Below are 27,718 nucleotides of genomic sequence, written 5' to 3'. Positions count from 1 at the left end.
TACGCAATGCAAACGCGTTAGCAAGCACAGCACCGAAGATATCAGCCAGCAGAATCCCGAAAAGATATGCCGCAATAAGATGGCCGGCTCGCCAGACACAAAACACAGCCCGCACCGACTCTAGACCTGCAAGAACACAGCATCTCTGATCCGGTATCTCCGGCCTTCCCAGGCCCGGGAACCCGTTCCCCTCCAGTTAGTTAATGGGAAAAAAAAAAAAGCGGAAACGCCACGAAAGCATAGATTCAACCCTTCTGGGCTGCAGACCAAAGCGCGCCTTACGCTTCTCTCTTCAATGCCATTGGCAAAAGATCCCGTCCAGCCCTACGCCACACACTTCGCAGAACAAGGTAGCTACCGATACGTTAATAATTGATAGACGGGGACAAGACTCCATCTACAGACCTCCATCATGACCAACCATTGGCTTAGCCGGCTGAGTTGGCTCCAGTCGTAATATCTCCTCTCAGATGTGATTGATTCCTTGGATTCCGTCTGGGTTACACGCCGGTTCAGTTTCGTACCCTGTCTTGTCCCTCGGCAGGAAAACTTGCTGCAAACTAACTTACTCCCCGCAAGGTCTGTCACCACCACCTCTCTCCCCCCCTCCTCTCCCTGTCCCTCGATCGTCCCTCCTCTCTGGTTCCTCCGGGCCGCAGATGGGGGAGGATCACTCCATTTGACTAGCAGGTTTTCGAACCGGATAAGGCGGATTGATTAATATGACTAGATTAGCTAGTAGACCTAGTGAGTGGACCAAACAAACGAGAAATGATCCATTAGAACACAAAGTCCTGTCCTGCAGGTACAGTACAACACCTCCCGAGACTCCGTCCCAACCGTAAAGGACTGTCCGGGAATGGAATGCGAGAGAAACAGAGAAATCAAACACACCGCTTGCGCCTCCAATGCCATTTGTCATCGTACCAAGCATTCTTTTTTTTTTTTTGGGCTTTTCCCATACATCCGTACACCTTTTTTTTCGGTCCCATGCACCAATTCAGCAACTCATGCCGGCGTCGACTCATGACATCGTAGCGTCACATCCCACCGGGGGAAGGCGTAAAAGAAAAAGATAGAGGAAGAAAGAGGTCAAAGTATTGATGATGGTCGGTTTCTGGAAAGGAAATTCGAAGAGTGGTGTTTCGAGGGGGCGAGCCAGCACCGAGTCGAACTTTGGAGGCTGAAAACAATGATAGAGAAGAGGGGGAGGGGCTCTATCGGTAGCTCTTCATACAATTATTATTCCCCTGTGGCGGGTCCCTCGTTGAACCCTGCCGTCCGGAATGCGCCGGGCAGGCGTAACCCACGAGAACCGTCTTCTCCTGCACAACGTGATTCCGCTGACCGTATGCCTCACATGGATCGACAGCATGTTGAAAATAGAGGCAGCGGCAGGCAGAATAGCGTTCGACGACTTGGTAGCACATGATGAAGTTTTCCTTGAAGTTGGAGTGATCAGTGGGAGACTTTTTCTCGGTATCTTGGATGGTCCGGAAATGAAGGAGAGATGGTCCCGTGTCTATCTTCCAGAGATGCCGCGGGATAATATATCATGCGAAAAAAAGAACAGTATAGCGGCTGCTATGCAAGAAACCGGACTGGACCAGGTCGGAGGGTTTGGATTAGAATTCAGACCTGCCGAATTCCATTAGTATGGTCAAACCACGGTCAAATGCATGCACGCGACACCAACAGACGACAGCGGACTCGTTGGCTTGTAGTCGTAGACCTTTTTGCAAGTCTCAACAACAACCTCTAGTAGGGTCGTAACTCTATAAAGCAACTTGAACCCGGCGATGGAAATCTCTATCACAAAGCAACCCAAAGAACGACGATAACAAGAACGAACAAGACCAAAAGAATGGAGAGGCTGTTTTGCTTGCAAGACAAAACTTGCTTGCACGTACTCATGACGAGGATGGTCGAGAGCGAGGTATGTCATGACCCAATATATAGTAAAAGAAGGTCGAGCCACACCCCTGATAACCCAGACCTGGTCCCAAGCGGTGACGCTTGCAGATCCCCATTCTTCCTTCCGCGTCTCCATCCAGATAAAGTTGCCGTTTTTTTTTTCCCTTTTTCCTTTAGATTACATGCTGGGTTCGTTGGTTTGTTTGCAAAAAAAAAGTTCAAACTGCTCGGAATGGCCGGGTGAATCGATCTGAATTGAACAGATTACCCGATTGGGAAGGTTTAGTGGCTGATGGGACGCGACCAAGCCACACAGCCCATGCCTCGGGGAGCCACATAGTTCGATCATACCGCTGAGTCATTTCCTCCGGTTTCCAGCCCACTGGCCCCAGTTAATACAATATTAGGTACTAACATGATTCATTACAGATGCGCCAGGCTGATTCGGTGCGTGAATAAACAACTCCGCTGGAAGGGTTGCAGGCCTTTCGTAAAAGGAATTGCCATCGAACCGACGCAAAAGTTTACTCACGTGTTTGCGGTTCTGCAAACTTCTGTATGTCCCGATTTAAGCTCGGCCGATCCGAGCTTCAAATTTGCCTAAATGGGTTTAGCGCGATGTGGGATCCATGTGGGGAGGTGGGACGCCGTTTTGGGATGGCCTTCGCCTGTTTTTGACGTCTTTTCGTCAATTCAGCCCCAAGCCAAACAGCGATAAAGTTAGGTACATTCGTCACGTGATCCACGCCCGGCCAGTATCGCGGATCCACCGCGCCTGCAGCAGAGGCTTGGCCTTTGGATCGATCAAAGGGCACTGAATAATGACAATCAGCGATAGAATCAGCACCGAACGCAGCTCGGGCAATTGGTCCCACCCGTTTGGCGTGGTCCCTGTTGTCAACTGGGACCTCCGTGCGTCCTTACGCAATGTAGTATCAACTAAAGTAGGCCAAGATGTCGACTATCGGAATAGCCGACCATCTGGAACCCCATTGTTGAGAACCCTCAATAAACTTGTGAATTTATTATGAATTGTACCTTATTTATGCATCTAACAATTAATTTAATCCGCATTCTAATTATTAACTATAATGCAAGACCAATCACGGGAGAATGTTTCCAGCCGACGGCTTTCAGACCACCGCAATTGGACATCTGGCAAGGCACCCCTACGGCAGAATAATATGTACTCTGTGCTCCGTCGCTGGGTACGGCGGATGTTGGATCGACAGTGCAATTGCATGGAGCGATATGCCGGGATCCCGCCCTAGTTGTCCTAGCGCAAGGCCAACAGTGCGACCCAAACTATTACTATTCCGCCCACCATGCCGTCAGGCTTACTCGTACAAGCACGTCCTCCGGACTCCAGACTCCATACTGTCTGTGGCTCGTTTAAGGTGCAGCTGTCGGGCCGAATGCATATGCATGCATCTACAAACCTAAACCCATGAACAGAAAAAGCGATTTTCAAGCTGCAATACATAGGGCTGAGATCCGTTTTGTTTTTGCCACTCGGTAAGCTCGTCAAGTCACTGGCTTCCTCATACTGGAGTTCCTCTTGTTGCTTGACTCGTACAAGGTTCTTGTCGTGAAGTTTCGGTTTTCCCTCTCCAACGGGATTCGGACTCCAACAACTGAATAACCCGGGAATGTTTGCAGAAGGAAAAAAAAACAGACTAGGGTTCGAATTCCATCATCCCTGATTGGTTCGCTTCAGTATAGAGTCTAACCTTAAATCTTATCTGATGATGAAATCGTTCAATCAACCGAATCATTTGAATACCTATTTTTCCTCTGACGATCAATCGCTCAATGTCACAAGTTAACAACCATCTGCGAGTCCAATTCTGGATCGTACCTGGTCGCGACCGTCTCTTCAACCCAAAAAAAACCATCTCAATTGATCATAACGAACAACTTTACCTTCTCTCATTCGGACTTGTCTCCGGTGACGAGGCAAAAAAGCCCTGACCACTTGACCATGATGCCGTATCATCGTTCGGCCAATTCCGTTCTCCCGTAAACCTTACCCTATAGGGTTTAGGGTCAGTTTAGTTAAGCGCTTCGCCACACCAAATATAGGACCGAGTATTAGTCAGTAAATTCCGTTTCGGGTTTAGTCAACGCGTATTAGGTTGAATTCCCAGCCTCGACTTCCCATCTTGGCAAATGGTAGAAGTCTGCCTAGGGCCCGTTTGACCAGGTCTTCTGAGCAGTTGTAGAACCTTCTGTACCCGACGTACGTAGCATGCATGTAGTTACACTCTGTACAGGTTCCTTGTCAAAGGGGGCCGTAGGGCTGAAGGCTGAGAAAGCTCAAAGGTGCATTGCAGGAAGCAAGCGGCGTGAAAAAGGAAATGAACTATTCCGAATTCCGATCGACCTGGCTGCACGGGGGGCAGGGTAAGGCTATTTGCTTCGACATTGGGAGCATAACCACGACGAGTAGGTAGTAGTTGTAGTGTTGGTAGTGCTACTCCATCGTTCATACCACCTCTCCTCCCTAACAAACAAGCCATGAAAAAGTATGGGGAGGGCTCTCGTCCGAGAATTAACGGATACGTTGATAGCAATTGAGTTTTTACCCACCGCGGCTGTCAAACTCAAAATTGTCAAGTGTCGACAGCAATTCTGGCCCCGTTTGATCTACATACGAGTAAGCTCAACGCCGGAGCAACCTCAGAGCTCCCGGTTCTGAGTAGATCTACTACGAGCGGAAAGTAATCAACCTCAGCTTGTGGGGCGGTACCGAGAATTCAAACTGGGGGCACTTTATTCTTGTCAAATAACGCATACAAATCCTCCGTGCTGGTACGAGTCATGCATCTCATCCCATCCCGTCGATGATTTTGCCACTCGTCCATGGGAAACTTTGGGGATCTATCAATATCGGCCGATATGGCCGGCTTGGGCTCATTCCAGCTTTCCCAAGGATCTGGATTTTGGGACCTCCGTTATATGAAAAGGATTCTCAGCTGTTTGAGTGATTTTGATGAACTGGACAAGGATTCCCGCTGCTCCCAGGAAAACAAGGTTCGATTAATCTAGACCGTTACGGAGTACTACGCCAGAGATAGTAATCGTACACGCCAGAGTCCCATTGTGTCCATCACCGTAGCGCCATCCCTCGAGCCAGTCTCAATCGAAGCACCCGAAGCATCTCTCGAGCAATCTCACTCGCTTCCTTGTCTTCCGGTGCGGTGGCCAACGCGTCCCGCCAGTCCCAGCCTCTGGATGTCATCGCCGTGCCGGAATCCGTGTCCGCCACCGCCGGTTGGAGGACTTCACTGCCAATGAACGAGAAGCTGCTCGCCGTTGACGTCGTCAGCGTTGATGAGGCGTTCCGCTTTAGCGTGGGAAACGAAGGCGGTTGCGTCTGAGTGGGTTTTCGCGATGATGGCTGTTTCTCGTTTCGATATTCAATCAAGGTTTTCTCAAGGAATTCGGCACAGGCGGCAAACACCCTTGGCGTGACCGTCTCCAAATCCTCGATCGCCGCGAGAATCGTGGCCTGGTGGGAGAGCGGCAGCGAAGATGAGCCTAGACCTGTCAGCTGATAACACCCCCCTGGTTCTCGAGAAAAAAAAAAACGAACATACCATCAACAAAAACTAGAGCCTCGCCCAGCAAGGCCAATAACGCATCCACCAGAACCGCACTGTCTCGCTCATTATCATACAGACCGCCATAGATGCAATCCGCAGAACTGCGAATCACCGCCACTAGGGCATCTGCTGCTGCCCGCTTCTTCGCAAGCGGCTTCAGCTTCAGAGGTCGTCCATCCTTCTCTGTCGCGGTCCCGTCGCGGATTTCGTAGTACCGACGCAGCGTCGCGTAGCCACTTGCGTAGAATTGCAGGATCCGTGCTGCTTCGCCGTCCGTCTCTGCCACCGACGAAAGCGTCTTCTTCGGATCCTTAATGAGGGAACGCAGCTGGCCGCTCAGCTTCTCCTCAGGCGGATATGCACGAGACTGCGCCAACGAGTGCGCGATTAGCATGTTGGCCACATCTTTGACCTTGCGACAAGCACGTGCTCGCGCATAGCAGATCATTGCAAGCCCGTAATCGCAGTCTCCCGTCGAGTTGAGGACCCGATCGCCGTGTTTCTGCCAAATCAGAATGCTGTTCGTGATCGATCCAATGGACGTCATCTTACCTCGGACAGCTTGCGGCCTTCATTCTCGAACCCGAATTCCGTCAGAGTGATCACCACATTATTGACCTCTTCAAACGTATCTAGCGACACGCCATCTAGGAATTCAGGGACCTTCTTTTGTTTGATCTCCGAATTTCGCACGCGACGCAACACAGCCAAAGCAATCTCCCAGCCAGCATGGGTCTCGTTCTGGTATTGGATGTGCTCTCGGGTAGCGAGCCCCTCCGCGTAATTGGTCAGGATCTCGTCTTTTTGTATTTTATCTGCGGGTGCGCCATCCTGGCCATAAGAGAGCACCATCAAATCATTCTCACTGAGAAAGCCTGGCATCGAAGCGTTTCCTGTCTGCAACCATCCGCCGATACTCGCGACTTCAACCACAGCAACCGCAATGCACAACGACCACGTCTGCAAAAGTCGAATCACACCATCGACGTTGCCTTCGAACACCGACGCAAGAGCAACTTCTTGGCTATCTAGGGAGTTTGGTTGGAATCTCTTGCCTTTGGCCGATTCATCCGTCACGGTAGCGAAACTGTATTCCAACCGTCGAAGGTAGGGATTCGCATCTTCCGGTCGAAGAATTGACTGGGACTTGGACCCTCCGAGTCCATTGACACTTCGTCCCGCTTCGTCTTCCTCACCATTCCACCAAACAGTTAATCCAACAGTAGCCTCAACCCAGTCTTCGGACACAGATATGATAGCCGAGGCATCACCCAGGAGAATACCGTAGATTCCCTTGATACTTTCGTAGATTGACCAAGGTATGCGGCTTTCTGCCATGCGCAATGACTGCGTGAAGAACCCTTGGCCTGTATTTGATTTCTGGGGCAAGCCAAAATTCGCAGCCTGAAAGCGGGTACCAGTCTCAAACGACTGTCTCGGCAGCGAATCCTGCCCTTCTGCGAACTCTTGCACCTCCAAAAGTGCCGAGTTGACGCGCTTCCGATAAGCAGCCCATTCAAAGCCCGTCATGTCCCAGTCGTCATTCTGTGCCGCAGGAGATGACTCGAGAAGTTGAACCAGCTTGTTGACAACTTTTTGGATGTTCTGCAGCTCGACCCCGCGATACCCTGGCTGTGTAAGGCCGTCTTGTAAGGCAGAGCGCGCGTAGTTAAAGTCGGCAGAACGAAGAAGCTCCGCCATGTCTCGGAAACGCCCACGCATGACGCCAGCTTGGATGATGTCCCAAAAGTCCGCCGCTGCCGTCGGGTTGGGGGTGGTCGCTCGGAGAGCTTCCACTTCGGTGTCCGTAGCCAGGTGATTTTCATTGAGCCAATCCAGTAAAACTTTCGGAATCGGGACGGTAGTACTCGCCTGTGGTCTGGCGAGAACAAGGCTCTGTCGCGCACCACCGAACCCGGAACTCCGAAAGCTTCCTTGATCTTTAACTGGCGGGTGGAAAAGAGATAGAATCAGCGAGCCAATATAGGCCGCTTTCTCAATACCGGTGGCTTTCTCTCCGGGTCCAAAGGCAGTGTCAGGTCGTGAGCGGCCACTTCGTTGCCGGATGTCGTTCGCAATGGCCGTCCACGTTTCGGCCAGGTTCCTCGATGTTTCTGAGAGAAGTTCGGAACGTTCATCTTCTCTCAAGTCTCCCGACTCAACTCTGTGTACCAAAGAAGCGATATAATCTTCCGTCTGAATGATCAAATCACCCGGCTCGTCAACTTTAGCGAGAGATGAACTCGAAACCAAATTGCGCACGAGGGACGGCATTTGAGATGGTTTCTTTCGCGGCCCAACTGTTATCTTGGGTCGAGCAGGCGATGAAGTAGCCCATTTCTCGTCTAATTTTGCACGTTTAGCGTTGTTGGGGTTCGTGTATATGAGTTTTTTCTTTGCCGGGATAGAAGACGGAAGCCCTGTGGTGCTAGACCGAAGGTCAGACAAAGAAAACCGGCTGCTTGTTGGCTCCGCATCCATTTCGTCGGACTCGTTGTCCTCAAAGTCTCCATCTTCGTCATCCTCCTCTACTTCCTCATCGTCTTCGTCTTCTTCCTCGCTCTCGTACTCCTCGTCTTCCCCTTCTTCCTCCTCGTCCTCATACTCTTCGTCGTCTTCTTCTTCCTCCTCAACCTCTTCCTCTACATCATCATCCTTTTCAGCCATGCGATTGCGATTGTTGCCTCTCGCGTTAAAAGTGAATTTCCCGCCATTCGCTAGGCCAGAGCCAGACGGCGCTCCAAAAGACGAACCGAACGACGGCGCATGGCTCGGCAATGGAGGAAGATTCGATGACGATAGTGACGAAAACAAACTTCCCGAACCATCAAAGTTACCGCCCTCACTATTGATTGATTGCGAGAAACGCAGATTCGAGCGTGACTTCACTTGCGAACTCTTATACGACGACGGAGGAGGACCGGCCGGTGTTGTGGACAAAGTGCTCGTCCATTCATCATCGGTTCGGCCTGGAGTCGAGGGAGGACTCGAGTCCGGGACGGAAAATGACATGTCTTAGCAACCGTAGGTAGTGGTTCCGCTCCGCGAAATTGATCATTCGATGACCCCGCTGGTGATCAAAAAGCAGGGAAGAAATAATGTTGACCACAGTTCACCAGGGGAGTCCGATTGGTCAGGTCGATTGTTTTTTGCGGACAGTCAACATGGCGCCTGAAGCTATCCATCACAAACTCCGACGCGCCAAGTTTGATGCGCTCTCCCTGCATCACGTGTTTGATTCCTCAGGCGTCAACGATTATGAGCCTCAGGCATCAACATAGGGCTAGATTGTGTAGCCTAACCCTACTTAAGTCATTCCTATGCACTCTAGGACTTTCATTTTCAGATGACAACAAAGTTAAAGAATGCGGAGCTAATAATTCTTATGCTTTTGTTGAGTCAAAAACATTTCGTCTACTTCGTGAAAAATAAATTTTTTGGACTTTACCATGGGCTGGCATCAGATGAATCTTCAACCGGGAACGAATGCTCGAAGGCTTCTAGCGACCTGCATATGAATTATGGCAAGTCCACTAGGCCACTGCCGCCACTCAAGACAGGAAAGAAGAAAGCAATTGTTGCGTTCACAATTTTGAACTTCTGACTTTCCAAATCAGCCACACACATCAGCCACGATGCGTCGTGGATATGTTCCGGATGTACCGCTACTATACATTCTACCTGTCATAGATAGGCACACAAGATCCATTTCTTCGAATTCTCTATCGGATGAACTGTAGATTCCGTTGGCCACATCTGAACGGAGAGATCCGGTTGGTGAGCATGTTCTGGTAGTGTCCAACTTGCTTCAATCCCAGAGTATCTTTCTTCAGCGACGATGTTTATGTCCCTCGCGATTACTTTGCCGGAACCCGGGGCTATGAGTCGCCGGCAGCCAACATGAAGCTGCTTTCACGTGGTGCTCGAAATGGACAAACTGGTTTAGTTAAAGGGGCACAGTGTTGGCCCAGCAGTCAAAGTCACCAAGTGGCTCAAGGGTACACGCTTGAGAATTGAGTTGTCTATCGGCCAGACGATCTTTGCTAAGGTTTCTCGGCCCGCAACTCCGTAGTCAATGGAGTTTTTACTCTTGCCAGCATTTCCTGCATTTCTCAACCTCTTTGCGAAGTTGGTCATCCTCTTGAAGACGCTTCTGGACAAGCTTCTTGATGTGTGCTCGGAACGGAAACCCGGCAGGTGCTTTCTCAGGAAAAACATAATAGCACCTTCTGATGGGGTGGTATCCAATCTTGCACGCACGACATCGCGATCTTGACTCCCCGATTCGCTGTCGTTTGATCGCATGGGATTTCGGCTGCTTTCTCTGTTTTCCCCCAGACTTGTTTCCTTCCTTATCCTCGTTCTTGGAGAGTGGGTTCCCATCTCTGGATCTTCTAAAATAGAAGGAATCGGCGACTTTGTGGAAGTCTAACGTGTTGTTTTCGACGTCTCGGTCGTGGAATTCCCGATATGTTTCCAACCATGTCTCTCGTAGCCAATCCCTCTGACTGCATTTGCGAAATCATACCACCAATCATCTGCAGCTGCCACTAGACCAAGTTTAGCTTCCTTGGCTTCGGACATGGCCAACCTCTAATTTTGAATCCAGGCTCTCATGTTCTTCGGGCGCTTAGTCAGAGGTTGGATCACATCCTTGTATCTCTGTCTAACCTCCAAGTACCTTACGATTCGGGACGTGTTTCCTGCCGACTCTTCCATTTTCACGCACCAAGTATGGATGCTTTCGCCGAATCAGCATACGAATTGCCAAAGTAATCCGGGGCTGCTTCTCCAATCTAGCGTCTCAGCAGAGTAATGCGAATCAGGTTGCGCTCTCCGATCCTACTATCCAACCCTCAGAGTAGGAAAGCCGACAGCCAGGTCTTTCTTGTTATAAAGTAGACTGATGTAAAGCTGGCACGATGGCAACCAAGGCACGATCTATCGGCTAAGGCTCTTCAATCCGGAAATCTGGTGAGGAAAGTGGATGTAGTAAGGTGTTCCTCGTACAACAAGGTGACAATTGCTCGTATCCCGTTTTTCTTTAACTCGGAGCCTCTCAATTAAGTGACGACGTCGAGAGACGTTAGATTGAAAAGTGTGGAAAATGAACCTGTAAGGATTCTGCGACATATCCCTCGTCCCAAGTCAGGTCTCAGAATTGACAGAGTAGCCTCCGACGACCAAACAAGGGCCGAAAGACACCGAACATGGGCACGTGACAAAGATAAGAGAGTCACGTGCAGAGCGCTGTGCCTCGGCTGTCTTGGCGCTCCATCCAATGGGTCAGGAATTCCCGCAATTACGACAACAGACCTACCTAGTGGTAGGTACCTGTCAGTAAGCTGGCATACTTGGCTCTACTTGGCTCGAACATCATTTTGGAGCGATATGTGCGATAATGTGCCGATAGAATTACAAATTCACCACAAATGATGTATCTTCAGAGGGCTCATTCTCGTGCCGTCATCTCATATAGCGAACTGTAACCCAGTGAAGAACTGGTCCGTCTCGCATCTGCCCAATGGCATCACTGGCGCACTCCCAGCCGTGATAAATCAACTTTCAAGGATTGTTTACTACCACTGGTCTATGTTGTAAGCTGCACTAAGTGACTGAAGTGTGTACTGCCCATGGTCGTCATGTGCTCGGAGGAAATCCCGGACTAGTTACGTGTCCCTCATACCCAGTTTGTCACTTGAGAAGAACAGGGTGCGAGAGTTCATTTGCACACAAGACGCGGTTGGCACACTGCTTCTGAGTCCTGACACTCAAATCTCGGTAGAATGGGCAGGCGAACAAGAGCAGAAGCTGCTTGAAAGCCGACAGAAATTAGCCAATTGGCGGAAAAAGGGAGGTCAGACTCCTCTGGACCTTTGCGGACTTGCGGAGGAATTCCGCCTCTCCCCGGAATGATCGTCCAAGGAGAATAACGTTTTTCGTCCTGTCCGTTGAACTTTTCTCCACTCGACGCGGGATTCCGGGGTAGACACTGCCGAAGCGCCAATGGCAAGCGGCGACGGCCGACTTCTTCTCGAAGGTTGACATGCGATAGTGATATTCTGCTGGTTGTAATCATACCCTGCGTGGAGCTCGGTTGCAGTTCAGGCGGGAATGGGAATTCGAGATGGAATAAATAACTAAGGGCCATTCCCTGGCGCGATGCCATGTTGAGGACCTAACACCAAGCCCGAAGGACCAAACCGTATGCACAATGCAGTTCTTCAAGAACTATCGGGTCTATATCCTCACTGCAGTGGCCTACCTAGGCTCACTGCTGTTCGGTGTGTTGCCTCTCCATTTGCCTGGCCATGGAATATGGCTGGTTTCTAACTGAAGCAGGGTATGACACGGGTGTGATGGGCAGTGTTCTTGCCCTGGACAGCTTCAAGGTCGATTTTGGGCTACCGCTCGACTCCAGTGGCTTTTCCTCCGAGAAGAATGCCCGCGTGTCATCCAACGTAGTCTCGCTCCTAACTGCCGGCTGCTTCTTTGGCTCCATTTTTGCCGCTTATCTCAATGACCGCTTCGGCCGCCGATACTCCTTGATGTTCTTCTCCGTCATATTCTTGATTGGCGCGGCTTTGCAGGTCGGTGCGCACCATGAGATTGGCTTGATATACGGCGGTCGTGTGATTGCGGGTTTGGGCGTCGGCGGCATGTCCTCCATCACACCCGTGTTCGTCAGCGAGAACTGTCCACCAAAGATCCGGGGACGAGTTGCGGGTCTCTTCCAAGAGTTTCTTGTTATCGGCAGCACCTTTTCGTATTGGCTGAACTACGGTGTTGCCCTGCATGTGCCACAGAGTACCAAGCAGTGGCGCATCCCTGTCGGCGTTCAGCTCATTCCTGGCGGCCTTATGTTGTTTGGTCTATTCTTTTTGAAGGAGTCCCCTCGTTGGCTCGTCAAGCAGGGCCGTCATGAAGAAGCTCTGGCTTCCTTGGCTTATATCCGCAATGAGCCTACTCACAGTGAATCAGTCCAAACAGAAATGGCAGAGATCCGCGCCTCCCTTGAGGAAGAGCTGGCCGCCACCGAGGGCGTAACCTGGCGCGAAGTCCTGCGCAAGGGCAGCCGATACCGCTTCTTCCTGGCATTCTGCCTCATGTTCTGGCAGCAGTTTTCCGGCACCAACAGTATCGGATACTATGCACCTGCAATCTTTCAGACCGTCGGCGTCAGCGCGACCAACGCTTCGCTGTTCGCTACTGGCGTCTACGGCACGGTGAAAGTCGTAGCGACGCTGGTATTCCTCTTGATCGGGATCGACTTCTTGGGACGTAAGAAGGCGCTTATTTTCGGCGCTGCCTGGATGGCCAGTATGATGTTCATCATCGGCGCCGTACTTGCTACGCATCCTCCAGACACGAACAGCACCAGTGTTTCCAAGGCCTCCATTGCCATGGTGGCCATGATCTACCTCTACGTGATCGGATACTCGGCTTCCTGGGGCCCAACTCCATGGGTGTATCTGAGTGAGGTTCGTTTGTCTTCCGAAGGAAACTTTCCCACGGATAGTAACTGATTTCTTTGCCAGATCTTCCCCACCCGCCTGCGAGCGTACGGTGTCGGCCTCGGTGCTGCAACGCAATGGCTTTTCAACTTCGTCATCACCGAAATTACCCCGAACGCGGTGCACCACATTGGCTGGCGAACGTTCCTCATGTTCGGCGTGTTCTGTGTCGCTATGGGCGTGTTTGTGTGTGTGTTCGTCAAGGAGACTAAGGGCCGGAGTCTGGAGGATATGGATGTCTTGTTTGGCGATGTCGATGCCGCACAGCGGGCTGCGGATGTTGAGCAGGTGCTCAGCAAGCGTCGATTCGAGCACGAAGAGTATGCTATGGCGACAACGGGTCATGACAGAGATGCCTCCAAGCAATAATGAATTGAAACTTGCGATGGTGTTGGGAAAATCACAGCTATGAGGCCATGAATTTGAGAGATGTTTGAATTGTCATCGGAATATCAATCAAAAGACCTCCCATACACCAATGCAAGATTAAAATACAGAATGTCTCAACCTCTCTATATGAAACAATCAGGGTATCTTGCGAACTCGCATGCGATGGCCCGTCTCACCACAGCCAAGCGATACGATCAAGAACTATGCCATCTTACTGCCCCATTAGAGCTCCCAATTCTTCGTTTGTGAGAGTACTCCGTCTGCGAGTACCCCTCCTTGTCGTTCCAGCACCACTCGCACCTGTCTTGAACGACGTGCGCGTTCCCTCACTCTCGTTCTCTGCCTTGAGCGACGCCCTTGTCCGTTTCCTGGTCTGCTGTTGTTGCTGCTGATTTCGGCGAACGGCAGCCTGGGCTTCGGCTTCCACTCTGGCTAGCTTCTCAGCAATCTTCTCCTATACTATAGTGTTAGATTGATGCTCTTGACGAACGTGAGATGAGAATGTGGAAGAAGACGAACCTGCCGCGAAATCCGAGAACCGGACTTTCGCCGAGTGGTACGTTGTGTTACTGTCTTAGAGGCATGGGCTTTAACGAGTTCCGTTTCGTTCTCGTCATTGTGGTCATCTGAATCTTCCTCCTTCGTTGCCGCAGGTTCCTCGTAGAAAGACACCTTTCGCGTTGACGATCGCGTCGCCACGTTGCTGTGTCTCTCACCAAGTGCCTTGATTGCCTTCTTGGGCGGATTCGGTTTCAGAAGTTTCGCCCGACCTTGATTTTCCTCTTCTTCGTCATCGTCGGCAACATTCGCTGGCTCCTCCTCGTTGCCCTTCGAATCTACGGCCACCGGTGATGCTCCTGCCATAGAGGACATAGCGTCTCCTAGACCCGAATCTAGGGCCATCCCCTTCCGTAGTTCATCGACATTGATTCCAGTGCCCCCGTCGCACATCCGACGATGCCAGTTGTCCATCATTGCCACAACTTGTTTCCATCGCGCCTCCATGCGCTCCCATCCCTCGCGAAGACGCTCAATTTGTTGATCACGGATTTCCACTTCTTCGAGCGGAACGAAGGAAGGATTCGTGAGAAGGCTGCGAAGGTGATCGAGGACAACGTCCATCTCACGAGACAAATCCTCGACCGACGTCGGAACTGACTGAACAGGTCCGCTAGCTGCCTGCAGACTCATACAGGCGCCAGGGTCACCATTCTCCGTGTCAGAGAGCCCCTGCAGCTCCCGTAGGGTCAGGATTGTTGTTCTCGCGAGAGAGATTAGGCTGTCATTTTCATCGCTTAAATTCTGGCACAACTCCGTCAGGAACTCTGTTGTTTCTTGCTTCAGACTGTAACTCGGATCATTAACGTCCGGCGCACTCCCAGACTTCGTCGGGCGCTCGACAGCCGGATTGATGTTGATCGTCGTCACTGCGAGACCTTCCCGCTTCCCTCGCTGGCGCTCGCTGAGATGGGATTTGAGCTTCTGTATCTCGACGTCGCGTTTACGAATGTCGTTCGCACATTGCGCGCGGACTTGCTGCACAGTTGATTTCAACTTCTGGACCTGGTCCTTCAGCTGTTTAATAGTCGCCTCCGCATCCCGCAGATCGGTCTCGACGGCGCGTTGTTGGCCTTCAGCCAACGCCAGGGCTCGCGATAATTCGGCATTTTTCGACTTGAGTTTTTCCTACACAAGCCATAGTCAGACTCTTGGGTGCGACAATTGAACTTGGACGCGTGTGCACGACGTACAATTTCCGCTGTCTGCTGAGACTCCGTAGTTCGCAGTCTCTGAATCGTAACCGCGAGGTTTTCCCGATGCTCCGCTTCTCGCTATGATGGTCAGCTTCTGCCGCATATAGGAGGGGCCAAATGGCACCGACATCTCTCCTGACTACAAGGTCATTGATTAAATTGATGATCCGAGCCCATGTCGATTCCCCGTCGTCATCCTCAGAGTGCATAAACTTGATTGGTTTGCCATTTTTCAGTAACCCACGAGCCAACAGCAAGTTGTTGACATATTTGGCCGCTGTTTCAAGATTTGAAGACTCCATTGGAGACGTGCAGCAGCTGTTCACCGCTATGATCTCAACAAGGGAACCCAAACAAGCAGAATGTAAACATGGGGGCCCATGGACGTTCCGTGCTCACCGCCTCACGTGACTCCGTGGTAATTGCTTTCACGCGACATAAACGCGCAGAGCAGATGAGGATAGTGTGCATTCTGCTCGTGACCTGATCTCAGAGTTTTTGTGAGCAATGTTGTCGTGCAACGCCTCTAAACATGGCCAAAAATCAAGGTGATTGCTCTCACAATATATGCCAGATAGAAATGTGACTGACATCGTAACAGACATGACCTGGGACAACCCGGTCATGTACCTGAAATATGGCCGAGACCTCGCAAGGAAAGGGGATTACAAGAGGGCACTTATGTTTATGGATGAAGTCAGTAGTTTTTCTCGTGTCCTCAGGAATTCGGTCTAAAATCTGCAGGCCTTGAAGCAAAAGGATGCAAATGTGCTGGACATCCTGGACAACAGATCAGCAATCTACAGCAAGATGGGCAAATATGATCTGGCCCTCAAAGATGCACGGCGCATGGTCAAGACCAACAGCCTAGATGGACGTGTTTGTATACTCCAAAGACCGAGATGGATAGACTCTCGGCCTGACTTCTCATTCACAGGGCTATCTCAGAGCGGCAAAAGCCTTGCTCCTGGAACACAAACCAGAGAAGGCTGCGGAAATATATGCCTATGCTCTGAAAACTCTTCCAGAGGATCACTCCCAGCGCCCGGTTCGCACCAGCACGCTCCAGCAGAAACTGCAGCAGTCGCTGACTTGTTCGTTAGCTGATTGAAGAACTGCACTCAAAACTGACGAACAAAATGGAGCCCAAACGGCTCGATCCATTTAAGGTTCTCCCACCGGAATTGGTGTTCATGATCCTGAAATACCTTAACTTCAAGACCATTCTGTGAGTTTTATGACCATTAGATATCTGGAGACTAGCTAAATGCCACCGCGTCTAGCAAGATGATGCAAGTTTGCAAAGGGTGGAACCGGTTTCTGCTGTCATACCAAGAGCCCTGGCTCAAACTGGACTTTTACAACAAAAAAATTCCCTTGAAAGCAATGCGTACCTACCTGGCGAGGTCTCGTGGCTCTCTGAAATACCTATCGGCCAACCCAAGCCGTGATGACGCTGCGAAGGTGCTGGAAATAATAAAGGGGTTTCGAAACATTGAGCATTTGAATTTCTCGTGCACGTTGCCCAGTGGCCTGTGTCTTGATGTAATTCTCAACTTTAAGCAACTCAAGTGTCTCATTTTGCGGGTTGGCCTCGGCATGGCCATGGACAACATCATTGACATCCTTCGGGAACTGCCCAAACTTGAAACCTTACAACTACGGGAAGCATTTCTGACAGACGACAATGACCACGGTTCGATTCCTCCGGAATCACTCCCAAACCTGAAGCGCTTCATTGCTGAGATTGATTTCGTGGTTCACCAGCCCCGTGGTCCTCTGACTCTGCCCTGGTACAAACCAGCGCCGTTGCCAGCCCCGTTTGTCGGCAGAGTGTCTGATGAAGACGCCTGGAATCGGGTACCGAATCTGGAAGAGCTCCGCCTCGAATGTCCGAAGGTCGGCCCTTCAACGGCATTCAACTTATCAATGGAAAGACTGAGGTACGGGACTAACCTGCGGATTCTCGTGCTCTGGAGGGTTGCATTTATTGGACCAATTGTGTTCCCACCAAATCTGGAGCATCTCAGCCTTGTGTACTGCAAGCGATCCCCCCCAATTCCTGACAACGAGGCCAACTTGCAGGGCGTTCGTCTCCCTCCCAAACTGAAATCGTTGGTCCTGGCCAACGTTAGCTTCATCAAGGATCAGGGGTTTCACAACCTGCTCACCAGTCTTCCTGAACCGACCCTCGAGTCACTCCGACTGGAGCAGTATTTCGACGTCCAGCCATACCACCTGATCAACCTCGTGCAGAACAGCCGCGTACTGCGCAACCTCAGGGTCCTGTGGGTTGAGGGTATGTACACGCTCTGCGATCGCGACCTGAGAAACCTCCTGCCGGAGCTACCGAACCTGTGTGAACTACACATCCCGCACACGAGCATCACGGGCGTCTCCATCCGCTACATCGTCGACTTGCGCACCATTGAAGGCACGCGTCGCGAGAAGGTCGAGAGCGAGGAGATTGACGATGACGAGCGCGAGCGCCGGCCGTTCATCGAGACACTGACCATCCCGGGCTGTGAGAATCTGTCGGAGGATGCAGTGCAGTTTGGCAGATCCATGGGCTTGAAAATCAAGAAGGAGGCGGTGGAAGCGTCCATGCAGTATGCCTTTACTGGTGGATTGTATTGGTGATTTGATGCTCATCGATGCCATACTGGGAGTACAATCCTCGGGTATGCTTACATTGTTCTCGTGTTATACGCAGTCTCCATGAGCGTTAGGTACTAGGTACGATTCGATGAAAATCTTTGTCATGTTATTTTCTTATCCCGTAGTATCACTACAGTACAGTCGTTGCATCCCGCGAGGGGGTCAATTTCATGTCAGACAGTCTGAATAATTCAGATACCCACCGGCTATGCAGTCTTAAGAAGGAACAACCATGTTGAAAACGTATTCATACTCCTCGCTGCTTGCACCACTTCTCCACCTCCTTCTGCAACTTCTCCTTTTGCTCGCGCACCATCTCGATCGTCGGAACGATCTGTTTCCGGTATGCTGCGACGGTTTCATCCATGGGACCGTCGGCATCGGTTTGAAGCCGCGCGCTGAGATGCTTGTCATATGTGTCCAGCATGAGTTCCATAACTGCAGAGAGTTGGTTTGGAAGCCACTATTTGAACAGAAATACGAATCAGTTCACCCGCTCATTACATTTGGTGATGATTTACGTACCGTAACGATTGGACTGCCTCCTGTTGCGGTAGGATGATACGTCCGACGAATGATATATTCCCTTGCAAAGAGCCAATGGCGCCAACGGAAGCTTCGGACATGGTCGAGTGCCTTCAGATACAGGATCGCCGTTTCCGTGTCGGCAAGGGCGTAGTCGCGGATACGCAGTTTCTCGGCTTCGCTGGCGATGTGCGCGAGGAACTCACGGTGAGGTTTCGGACGGTAGGCGCGGAACTCGTACAGGATCTTTGTCAGGGGGGTGTCTGGCATGGGGATTTGGAGCAGATGGTCAAGAAGGGGAATCTATGGGAAGTTTGGATGAGTTAGCATTTTGGCGGATTCGTATATCGGATAGGGACATGCATACGATAGCGTCATTGGCACCGCTTTCACCGCGGAAGAACATTGGTTTGTTGTCGTTGATACCCTCGTAGACGACACCGTTGGGGAACATGGATTGCGACGTGATGCCGAAGATGAAAACGCGGAAGGAGAGGTAGTCTGCTGGCTTGGAGTTTTTCCACATGTCTGGGAATGTCAGTCAACTCTGGAGAAAGCAAGAAAAAAAAATGAAACTCACCTTCCATGGAAGTTTCGATCTTTTCCATAGCTTGCAGGATCTCCCGGAAGCCCTCGTTGACGTCGGCTCGGCTACCACCTCTAGAAAGATTATCGATGACCTTGACTGCTCCATTGACCAGCGGCGCTGTCTCCTTAACCATGTCGATATGCGTCAGAATGAAGCCTGCCTCCGAGCTCTTGGGGTCGAGGCCACGCTCGAACGCGCGAATCAGACGCAAGTTGTCGTACGTGTAACCCTGCGAGGGGTTGGCCAAGGTAAAGTTGAAGAGGGCATAGGAGGCTGCATAGGAAAGAAAAGGTTGGAGGTCCAATCTATTCAATTACAAAGTTGTGAGCTCTTCTATCCATCCATCCGTGCTTTGCTGGCATAACGACTTACATCTCTGCACAACGCCACATTGGGCCAGCAATGGAATGAGGAAGACGATCTCGTCCAAGCCCATAGCCTCCATCTGGATTCTTACGCCAATTTTCCCAGCATGGTTCCAGGATGTATGCCGAGGCCACATAAGAGTAATCTCGGAACAGAGCCGTGAGAGTGTACAGATCGTACTTTCCATCCTCAGTGCGCACCTTGTCGATCTCGTCAGTCAGATCTGGAAAGTCCTTGATCGCCGAGCCCAGGCTGTAAGTTGCCAACAGTCCTGGCGTGCCGTCCGCCTTGGCCACAGGCATCTCCTCGATGAGCTGGGCAAGAGGCTTGAAAACCTCAGGTAGCTCTGTTGGAGCTAGCTTATATGGCATGAAGCCAGACGTTGTGGTGATGGTGAATGGGTCAACTGAGTGAGGAATTGAGGCCGGATCATGGTTGATATAAGGAAACAGTTTCTCCAAAGACGATGGAACGGTGCTGGAGACAGTCATGATGCACAGGAAATCACAGAGGAAAGAAGGATGCTGAAGTGGTGACGGGGTGTCTTGATAAGATACTTGATAAGGAATGGACAGAGACAAGGACAAGGCAGTTTATGAACTGGCCACCAATAGCGGACAAACAAGTCAGATCACAGGTCTAGCTTAGAGACAAGGGACAAGGTCGACGAAAGCCACGAGGAGCTGATGAGAGCCAAAATGCCTGGGTTCACTTATAAAGGCCAAAAAGCAAGTCCCCAAGGTTTGACCGGAACACGAGAAAGATTTATCTGTCCATCGAGGCCGGAATCCTTACCGGCTCACTAACTCAAGTTTCAACTCGAATGCAACGGGTGGTGGACCCAAGTCTGGGGACCTCGTGATCAACAGATCTTACAACGGGAGTACCTAAAACTCCCGAGTATACGCTTACGCCGATCCGCTTGATAGAATATAAGTTCCGAACAGAGCACTGGTTACGAGTCAATGAATCAACGAGTTAAACTACGACTGCTGCTTCTGGCGATGTGCTCTCCCTGCGATGAGGGCACGGCAAGTCACGGGACCTGCTAAGCCGTATTTGGAAGACTGTAAATTGCTTCTGCACAGCCTGGAGAAGCAGGACTTGACTGATCACAGTGCTTCCTGCTATGAATATCACAAAACCATTGATTCTGTTCAGGGATCATCCTCCTTCTCCCACCTATCTGGGGCAAAGGAGCAGCTTACCCTCCATGTTGAATGCCATATAAGCTTGTGATTGGTCACAAAGATGATCGCTCTCGTCGGTTATCAGTGGGCCGGCGAGCGCCAGCGGACCGGAATCGATCCGGTCTCCGGTGATATCCGCAAGCTAAGCTAGATACGGTATTAGTCTAGCCACTTTACTGTATTTCAGGGCGGATCTTAACGGGCAAGACGGAAGCCAACGGGAAGTGCAGACTGCAGCAGCAGATTCCATCTTCTTTTTTATTGCAGTCTGGCGGAATCAATGAAAGGATAAGCGGTCAAATATCGATTGGATGGCATGGAACCAAACGCCGTCACTTATCTGTCATCGAATTGGACGCTAGAGACATCCGCATCTTTCACAATCAAGCTAGCCTTCCCATTTATCAGGCGTCTTGACCTCGGCCATCTCTCACAATGTGGAGAGTCTGGTAGTCTGGGGGGAGTAGCCTAGTAGTATCGTCCACCATGCCTGTAACTTCCTCGCAATTCGCACAATGGTATGGGGTTACGTATTGGATCGAACATGAGAGAGATTAACGAGAATGTCGATGTTACGGCCAACAACCTGCTATAACGGTCTTGATTTGAATTAATACTCTGGGCCACGCCGAATTCTTGTTGATCTGGCCTGCAGATGATGAGAAGTTTGCGGTTCAGTAATGCCCCTCGGAGGACACATCGTGGACGATGTGTGGTTTCATCGAACTGACGGCTTGAATAATAAATCTGGCATCATTTGATTTTCTTCCTGATGTGCATACTGACGGACTTTCCTAGGTGAGAAGTAGTGCAATTCTCAGATGGAGAGAAGCGTCATTCGGGTCTTTACATCGACTCTTCAATATGGCCATTGAGTTCATTAAGCGTAGCATAGAGCGGTTGGATTGATACAACAGGACATGTACCAGTAATGAAACATACTCTGTGAACTTTATTCTCAAGAGAGATGGTGCTGTTCAATCGACGCCTGTTGAGCAAGGTGGAACCACCGAATTCATGAACGATTATACCTTCCCCACGGGATCCGCAACAAAGGTATGAGCATCTTCACCAAAAACTTGTAAATATTCTGTGGTCAATGATAGTGGCTGTCCATGCCCACTGACAGCGAGCTGGCACACTCTGATATGGACGCAAGCTCCATGAGCAGGTAGTATCAGCTCATTGAAAAGACATCGGGAGTCGAACTAACCGGACTTGATGAACCGATTCTCGTCGGAGAGATTCAAGTAAGTGAATTTGCCCTCCGCTAGCCCGACGACCAAGTCACATCTTCGTGTCTTGTACTCTTTACTCAGCGGATCAGAGGAATTCCGACGTCTTCTCGAACAAGTCTAGATCATTTATATAGTACAGAGCACATAATGTACATCCAGCCAATATTTCCACATACAGTATAGTTATCCCCCAACGCCCAAGATGCACTTCTATACCCCATGCGTTCTGCTCTTTTCTGACATGCACGCCTAACGGGAAATTGGGCCACTTTGAGACAGAGCGCACCGTGCTCAAGGCTCTCACCCTGACCCTCCACTTGGACTCGTCATGCTGCTTGATTGACTATCCTTCCCGTCCGAAACGTGTTGGATCTTCCGGTACTCTTCCTCGAGCCGTCGCTGCATCTCAAAGTCTGCCATTCGTTCGCGCTTGATACGTTGTTTTTCCTCGTCGCGTTGCACACCGGCGTGCATTGCCTGCATCAAAATCGTGTCAGTTTGATTGTTTGCAGTATGGTTTGGACCATCCATACAGCTCGCTCGGCTTCCTGCGACCAATGGACAAAGTAAATGATTCCGGCAGTAGCAATTGATGTAACTGCCAATGTAATCTTCGAAGCACGGGACATTTTCCTGTACCGATACAAAAAAAAACTCAACTGTGCGAGACAAAAATTGCTGCCGTTTGCTCTGAGATTAGGGTATGTGAGAGTCGAAAGGTGCACTTTTAAAGGCGGTCAAAGGCGGCAAAACCGTTTGGCGGAGAGTCGGGGCTTGGCATGGGTGGGACTGGGCGGAGCTCCATGCGGCCACGGCGACTGGCCCTGCGTAGCTGCAACGACTTGGAACCTCGCGACTGGACTTCACGACAGGCGTCGACTGCCGCGGAAAACAGCACGGATAGACAAGGCAACAAGTGCGCAAAAATGGTGAGACCCCAAAATTTAGTTGACTCGGATCGACGAGAGCTAATTTCATGGCAGTCGGCACAAAACTCAGCGGGTATCCAGACTTTGTTGGATGTACGTCGAATACGAACACCCCCGCGGAACAAATCAGGAACAACCCCGAACGCTGACAAGGCCCTTGGAGCATAGGCCGAACGAGAAGCCCAGAAGATTGTTCAACAAGGTGTGTTTTATCCCGCTCCACATCAAAGAGACGACGAAGCTAACGGAATGTCTTCCGCCTCACAGCCAGAGAATGTACCTACCCTCCTCCCTCCAGAAAGAGATATTGAAAGTGCCCTCGACATGACCTAACGGAATGATTGCGATCAGATCGTACAAAGCGCATAAAGGACGCCAGAACAGAGGCCCAGCGAGAGATCGACGAATACCGCAGAAGGAAAGAGGAGGAGTTTAAGAAGTTCGAGGCAGAGGTATGTCCCGTTTTTTTTTTTTTTTTTTTTTTTTTTTTTATCTCAGCACGGGAAGATCTCTGGTCCAGCTAACGACATGTCCGGTAGCACACGAGCGGATACAAGAAAGCCGAAGAAGAAGCCGACAGAGATGCAGAAGGTCAACTCGCGGAGATCAGAGAGGTCGGGAAGAAGGTTGGCGACAAGGTGGTCGAGGATCTGATCGCCGCTGTTGTCGATGTTCGGCCGGAGGTTCCAGAGAAGATCGCAGCCGCATGAGTGTGGTAGAATTCCATGGCTGGCTTCTGTCTGTGTTACTATGCATCTGCTCTTGGTACGATGGTTTTAGAGTCAATCGGATTGATGAACAGGACCAGGATAGACTGAACAGTTGTGTTGCTATATGAAATGATCCATGAGCTTGCGGTGGTGAATCCTTCTAATTTGATTACTTCCTGTAGAGGAAAACTGCGAGGCATTCGTTGGCATTAGTTCTGGGCCAGTCCTCCAGTTACCCTGACGTCGGCAAGCTCTTGCAGCGGAAACTGCATTGAGGTATTGCAATAAGCAATGATGGATGGTGTCGACGCCGTGCCGCATGCTATCTGGAGGCATGAAAAACAAGCTGACCAGAGCGTGAAGACGTGGTCCTTGTGCTACAGGCCCGTAAAGTATCCGAAGAGCAGGGGAAAGAAAAGAAAAACAGTATCACACTCAATCCAGGATTCGAACCTGGAGCTTTCCAAATCAGCCACAAGCCACTGTTTGTCGCAAACCTGTATTTACGGAGTACTGTGCATTTGGGATGCATTGCTACATCTTGACCGCGCCATAAATAGACACAACGGTACATATTACTCAACCACCCATATCTCATCATTCGCCGGCCAAAGAAATTTAAGAACCAAAATGAATGGATTCAGTAAAATCCAAGAAAACTAATCATCTACAGAAAAAGGTAAAAGGAATTACAGGCGGCCTCTTGAATCTTCCTCAAGTTCGTTCCAGCTGTAACTCCCCATGTCATCGTCGGGGTTGGATAGGGTATCCGACTGGGAAGATCAGCCACCCTTACAACTGTGTTGAACATGTTGCAGGCCAAGATTTTAACAGCTTTGCCGACTAGGCCATCCGCCCTAGACATGTTGCCAGTTCCCTCAAATTGTGATTGATAGCTGACCTCCAGATGCCAAACTGGGAAGGCTTCACACGAAGTTTTGATTTGCTTGCATGACCAGAGCCTTTAGCCGTTCACTGCGCGACAATTGGAGTAAGTGTCCCTATGCCTACCAGAGAAGGTGCGGCTCAGTGCTTGATGGGTGCAGCAGCAAGGCCAGGGAGAAATTGGCCTTTGACGTTGAATCTCCGGCGCTAATTTCATGTCAGGATTCCGTCTGGGTTCAGATGCTCAGAAACCACGAGTCCATAGAAAGGGGCGAGATTAGGCTTCCGACCTGGTTGGACGGACAGAGGGATCGGCTGATTGTCGAGCAGCACTGCATGGCGTGCTACCAAGATGATATGGCCGTCTCTATCTCAGCAGGCCGTATAGATTTATCCGAGAATAATATGCTTCTTCCCTTGTAAGTTGGAACATGAACCCACTACGACTAGGCGAGGAAGAGAGGGTCGTAGCATCTTGGTAGCATGCCCTGAAGCTCTGCCAGAATCGCTTGACGCGCTACCTATATCAGGCATGGTTGACTGAATTCAGTGGTGGATGATTACCTCCGGGGTAGCATAGGATCTTAATTCGGATGGCCGATGTTGTTGAATTTCACATGGACTCCATATGCTGTCAATCGAATGTTCTGCGGTCAGAGTAACTCGTGCAAAGGAGGGATTGGACTAGTCCTCAACTCCAGAAGTAAAGTACCGCAGGCGTGGCGAAGAAGACCTGTGCTAGACGAGGAGCTGAAATGTGGTAGGCATCACCTACACATGATCCTTGTTTATCTAGCTTCCTAATCCTGACGTAATTCTATAGATCCGAATATCAGCGGCAGGCTTGTGAAAGAAACCATTCTGGTCTTCGAACGGTGGTGAGCTGAATGGAACACGTTCTAGTTTCAAGCTCCTTCTTTCTGGCAAACCACCTCTGTTAACAGGGTCCAGTTATGCACATAGGAGAACTAACCAGACTCATGTAGAAAGGCTTCAAACGTGTCCTCATTGCGGATCGTCGCAGAAAGGATGAATTCCTTTAATCGATGTTTTGTGAACAGCTCGCAGATTGCCGTGGCAAGGAGCGGGATAATGTCCGTGTCGTACGTCTAGACCAAGATTAGAGCCTTGTTTCAGCAGAACACCCAAATGGACACAAACCACATCTGCGCCCAGTGCTACATCAAAACAAGTTGGTTCGCCCTGGTCCAGCTCCAGAGGTTCGCCCCATTCCCATACCTCTGCTCGAATTTTCAATGAGCCATCCAGCCCATTGCGAGCAAAGCTCGTCGACTTAAGCGTTTCCATCAGCGCTGCGTTTCCATCCGTCGCCAGAACGTGAGTAGCCCCAAGATACTTGGCGCAATACATTGAAAGCAATCCCGTCCCTGCTCCAAGTTCAACCACCCGGTTGCCGCGAATATGATCGTGGCCAGCGGGGGTCGAAAGAAAGGTTGCCAAACATAATGCTGCTTCCCAAGTGCGGAAGCCCGTTGTTCCAGAGGAGAGAATCAAGCCCCGGGATTCCGTCGTGATGATAGATCGATTCTCTACCGTTGGAGCCGTATATTTCACATGTGACAGCTGTTGCACCGTATCTAATTCAGAAGGTCTAGCCTGGGTCATAAGGCTGCTATAAGCGTTGAGGAGATCGCTGTCAATTTCCTACAACGGTCAGATACGAGCACGAAATGTATGCAAAGGAAGAGATTTGTACATCTTCATCTGGGTCACTTAAACTTTGCTCGAGCTGAGAAATCAATGTTTTGAGCACTCTTGTTCGATATGTCTGTGGCGGCACTGGATCAATCTTCTCTTCATCAAACATCTGCTTAAACAGAATCTTTTGCGTCGTGGGACTTTTGAGGATTTCAGCGGCAGGGTACTGAAGGTCCCACGGATCAACCAGCTGGAAATATTGGGCTATAAATCTTGACAATGACGGATCCATTTTTCTGACGATATTCGACCGAATTACAGCAACGGCCCATAGCGAACATTTTGAACGGAGTATAAAGGCCTACAAAAGTTCCATGGAGTCTTGAGTGGTTGAACGAAGAGTGGAGCGACTTCAGAGTTTTGCATCAAATTTGAAATCAAATCGTCCGATTTAAAATAAGACACGCTAGTCCCAAACTAGCATAGCGTGCCCTCTTGGCCCTTAGCCGAGCCCACATGACTTTTCTCACCAACCACGCGAGTTAGCGAAAATTTACTTGTGTGCGTGTGCGTCTTGAGGGAAATCGACGACTTTCGCCTCGACCGAATCCGATCGATCAGCCGGTGACTTTTTGTTTCTTTCAAGAAACCAAAAAAGCGCACCGCAATCATGGCCGACACCCCTGTTACCTTGCGCACGCGCAAGTTCCTTCGGAACCCGCTTCTGTCCCGGAAGCAGATGGTCGTGTAAGCACCTCTTTCATATTCCCCCGGAACCTCCGCAGCGATCAGTGTCCAAGAAGTCGAGGAGGTCGTCGGATTATTATCGGGCGGATGCGATCAGAGAGATTTGTCGGAAGGGACATGGAAGGGATGGAATTGAGCTCAGCATGAGGTGGTTATGGGATATTGAAGGGTGGACAATCTCTCTGGTCGCAGACGACTCGTTGGAGTGCCAATTGCTCAAACAGACAAGAGGAGGAAGGGCCATAGTGAATACATTTGAATGATTCACGCCGAATTCGATTGAACCGAGTCTGATTCGATTTCTTTTGCAGGGATGTCCTCCACCCCAACCGCCCCAATGTCTCCAAGGATGAGCTCCGTGAGAAGCTTGCCGAGCTGTACAAGGCGAACAAGGACCAGGTGTCTGTCTTCGGCTTCCGGACTCAATACGGTGGTGGCAAGAGCACTGGCTTCGCCCTGATCTACGACTCGCACGAGGCGCTGAAGAAGTTCGAGCCCCGTCACCGACTGGTGCGATTCGGTCTGGCGGAGAAGATCGAGAAGGCCAGCCGACAACAGCGTGAGTCCCCTCCATCGTGTTCTTTTACATGCTATAAAGAGCCAAAATGCTGATCAAATTCACCAGGCAAACAACGCAAGAACCGTGCCAAGAAGTTCCGAGGAACCGCCAAAACCAAGGGTCCCAAGAAGAGCAAGGATTAAACGCCAACATGATGACGGGTGGAAAGGGGGATATCCGTTTATTGTTGTGTTTCTTCCTCGTCTCGTCTCGTCTTGGCCTGTGATCTTACGAATATGACTTGTTTCTCCAAAATACCGTCTGGAACTTTTCTTCATGGGGGAAGGGAATAAAAAAGACATCTTCATTTCTGTCATGGGGGTTTCTACCCTGCAAAGACTGAACAGAATAATGAAGCTAGCGAAAATGATATGATAAATCGGCTGGCTTCGATGAAACTACTAGCTTCTGGAATATGGTAAAGAACATGCACCGCCATCGACCAGGCATTCCTGGAGGTAGAAATCGCTAGGAATGCATGAAAGT

At 50.4% G+C, this 27,718-nt stretch overlaps 9 protein-coding genes across 9 annotated transcripts; 4 read left to right on the top strand and 5 right to left on the bottom strand.

Moving 5' to 3' along the window:
- Window positions 1-5,023: 5,023 nt before the first annotated feature.
- On the bottom strand, window positions 5,024-8,531 carry VTN49DRAFT_6267 (uncharacterized protein; the record flags this gene model as incomplete). Its single annotated transcript, XM_069414416.1, has 3 exons — window positions 5,024-5,454; window positions 5,514-6,021; window positions 6,072-8,531. 3 exons carry the CDS (start codon window positions 8,529-8,531, stop codon window positions 5,024-5,026), a joined length of 3,399 nt encoding a protein of 1,132 aa, XP_069265665.1.
- A 3,202-nt stretch (window positions 8,532-11,733) lies between these two features.
- VTN49DRAFT_6266 (uncharacterized protein) lies at window positions 11,734-13,402 on the top strand (the record flags this gene model as incomplete). Its single annotated transcript, XM_069414415.1, has 3 exons — window positions 11,734-11,803; window positions 11,862-13,000; window positions 13,058-13,402. The coding sequence occupies 3 exons, from the start codon at window positions 11,734-11,736 to the stop codon at window positions 13,400-13,402; spliced, it is 1,554 nt and encodes a 517-aa protein (XP_069265664.1).
- Window positions 13,403-13,634: 232 nt separating this feature from the next.
- Window positions 13,635-15,479, bottom strand: VTN49DRAFT_6265 (uncharacterized protein; the record flags this gene model as incomplete). The annotated part of the gene is made up of 4 exons (XM_069414414.1): window positions 13,635-13,877; window positions 13,943-15,109; window positions 15,175-15,255; window positions 15,306-15,479. 4 exons carry the CDS (start codon window positions 15,477-15,479, stop codon window positions 13,635-13,637), a joined length of 1,665 nt encoding a protein of 554 aa, XP_069265663.1.
- Window positions 15,480-15,709: 230 nt separating this feature from the next.
- VTN49DRAFT_6264 (uncharacterized protein) lies at window positions 15,710-17,817 on the top strand (the record flags this gene model as incomplete). The annotated part of the gene is made up of 6 exons (XM_069414413.1): window positions 15,710-15,725; window positions 15,779-15,873; window positions 15,922-16,056; window positions 16,115-16,225; window positions 16,281-16,405; window positions 16,461-17,817. 6 exons carry the CDS (start codon window positions 15,710-15,712, stop codon window positions 17,815-17,817), a joined length of 1,839 nt encoding a protein of 612 aa, XP_069265662.1.
- Window positions 17,818-18,082: 265 nt separating this feature from the next.
- On the bottom strand, window positions 18,083-19,806 carry VTN49DRAFT_6263 (uncharacterized protein; the record flags this gene model as incomplete). Its single annotated transcript, XM_069414412.1, has 5 exons — window positions 18,083-18,298; window positions 18,361-18,663; window positions 18,728-18,888; window positions 18,941-19,254; window positions 19,322-19,806. 5 exons carry the CDS (start codon window positions 19,804-19,806, stop codon window positions 18,083-18,085), a joined length of 1,479 nt encoding a protein of 492 aa, XP_069265661.1.
- Window positions 19,807-22,043: 2,237 nt separating this feature from the next.
- Window positions 22,044-22,372, bottom strand: VTN49DRAFT_6262 (uncharacterized protein; the record flags this gene model as incomplete). The annotated part of the gene is made up of 2 exons (XM_069414411.1): window positions 22,044-22,220; window positions 22,277-22,372. 2 exons carry the CDS (start codon window positions 22,370-22,372, stop codon window positions 22,044-22,046), a joined length of 273 nt encoding a protein of 90 aa, XP_069265660.1.
- A 150-nt stretch (window positions 22,373-22,522) lies between these two features.
- On the top strand, window positions 22,523-23,382 carry VTN49DRAFT_6261 (uncharacterized protein; the record flags this gene model as incomplete). Its single annotated transcript, XM_069414410.1, has 6 exons — window positions 22,523-22,672; window positions 22,727-22,765; window positions 22,841-22,874; window positions 22,940-22,948; window positions 23,024-23,124; window positions 23,212-23,382. 6 exons carry the CDS (start codon window positions 22,523-22,525, stop codon window positions 23,380-23,382), a joined length of 504 nt encoding a protein of 167 aa, XP_069265659.1.
- Window positions 23,383-25,059: 1,677 nt separating this feature from the next.
- VTN49DRAFT_6260 (uncharacterized protein) lies at window positions 25,060-26,218 on the bottom strand (the record flags this gene model as incomplete). Its single annotated transcript, XM_069414409.1, has 4 exons — window positions 25,060-25,187; window positions 25,241-25,376; window positions 25,429-25,932; window positions 25,985-26,218. 4 exons carry the CDS (start codon window positions 26,216-26,218, stop codon window positions 25,060-25,062), a joined length of 1,002 nt encoding a protein of 333 aa, XP_069265658.1.
- A 378-nt stretch (window positions 26,219-26,596) lies between these two features.
- On the top strand, window positions 26,597-27,375 carry VTN49DRAFT_6259 (40S ribosomal protein eS24; the record flags this gene model as incomplete). The annotated part of the gene is made up of 3 exons (XM_069414407.1): window positions 26,597-26,673; window positions 26,985-27,232; window positions 27,299-27,375. 3 exons carry the CDS (start codon window positions 26,597-26,599, stop codon window positions 27,373-27,375), a joined length of 402 nt encoding a protein of 133 aa, XP_069265657.1.
- Between the last annotated feature and the right edge of the window lie 343 nt (window positions 27,376-27,718).

This window comes from Thermomyces lanuginosus (genome assembly GCF_041956635.1).
Source record: "Thermomyces lanuginosus strain ATCC 200065 unplaced genomic scaffold VTN49scaffold_40, whole genome shotgun sequence".
NCBI lineage: Eukaryota > Fungi > Ascomycota > Eurotiomycetes > Eurotiales > Trichocomaceae > Thermomyces > Thermomyces lanuginosus.
The sequence above is the reverse complement of the archived record's forward strand: the minus strand, read 5'-3'. Positions and strand labels throughout refer to the sequence as shown.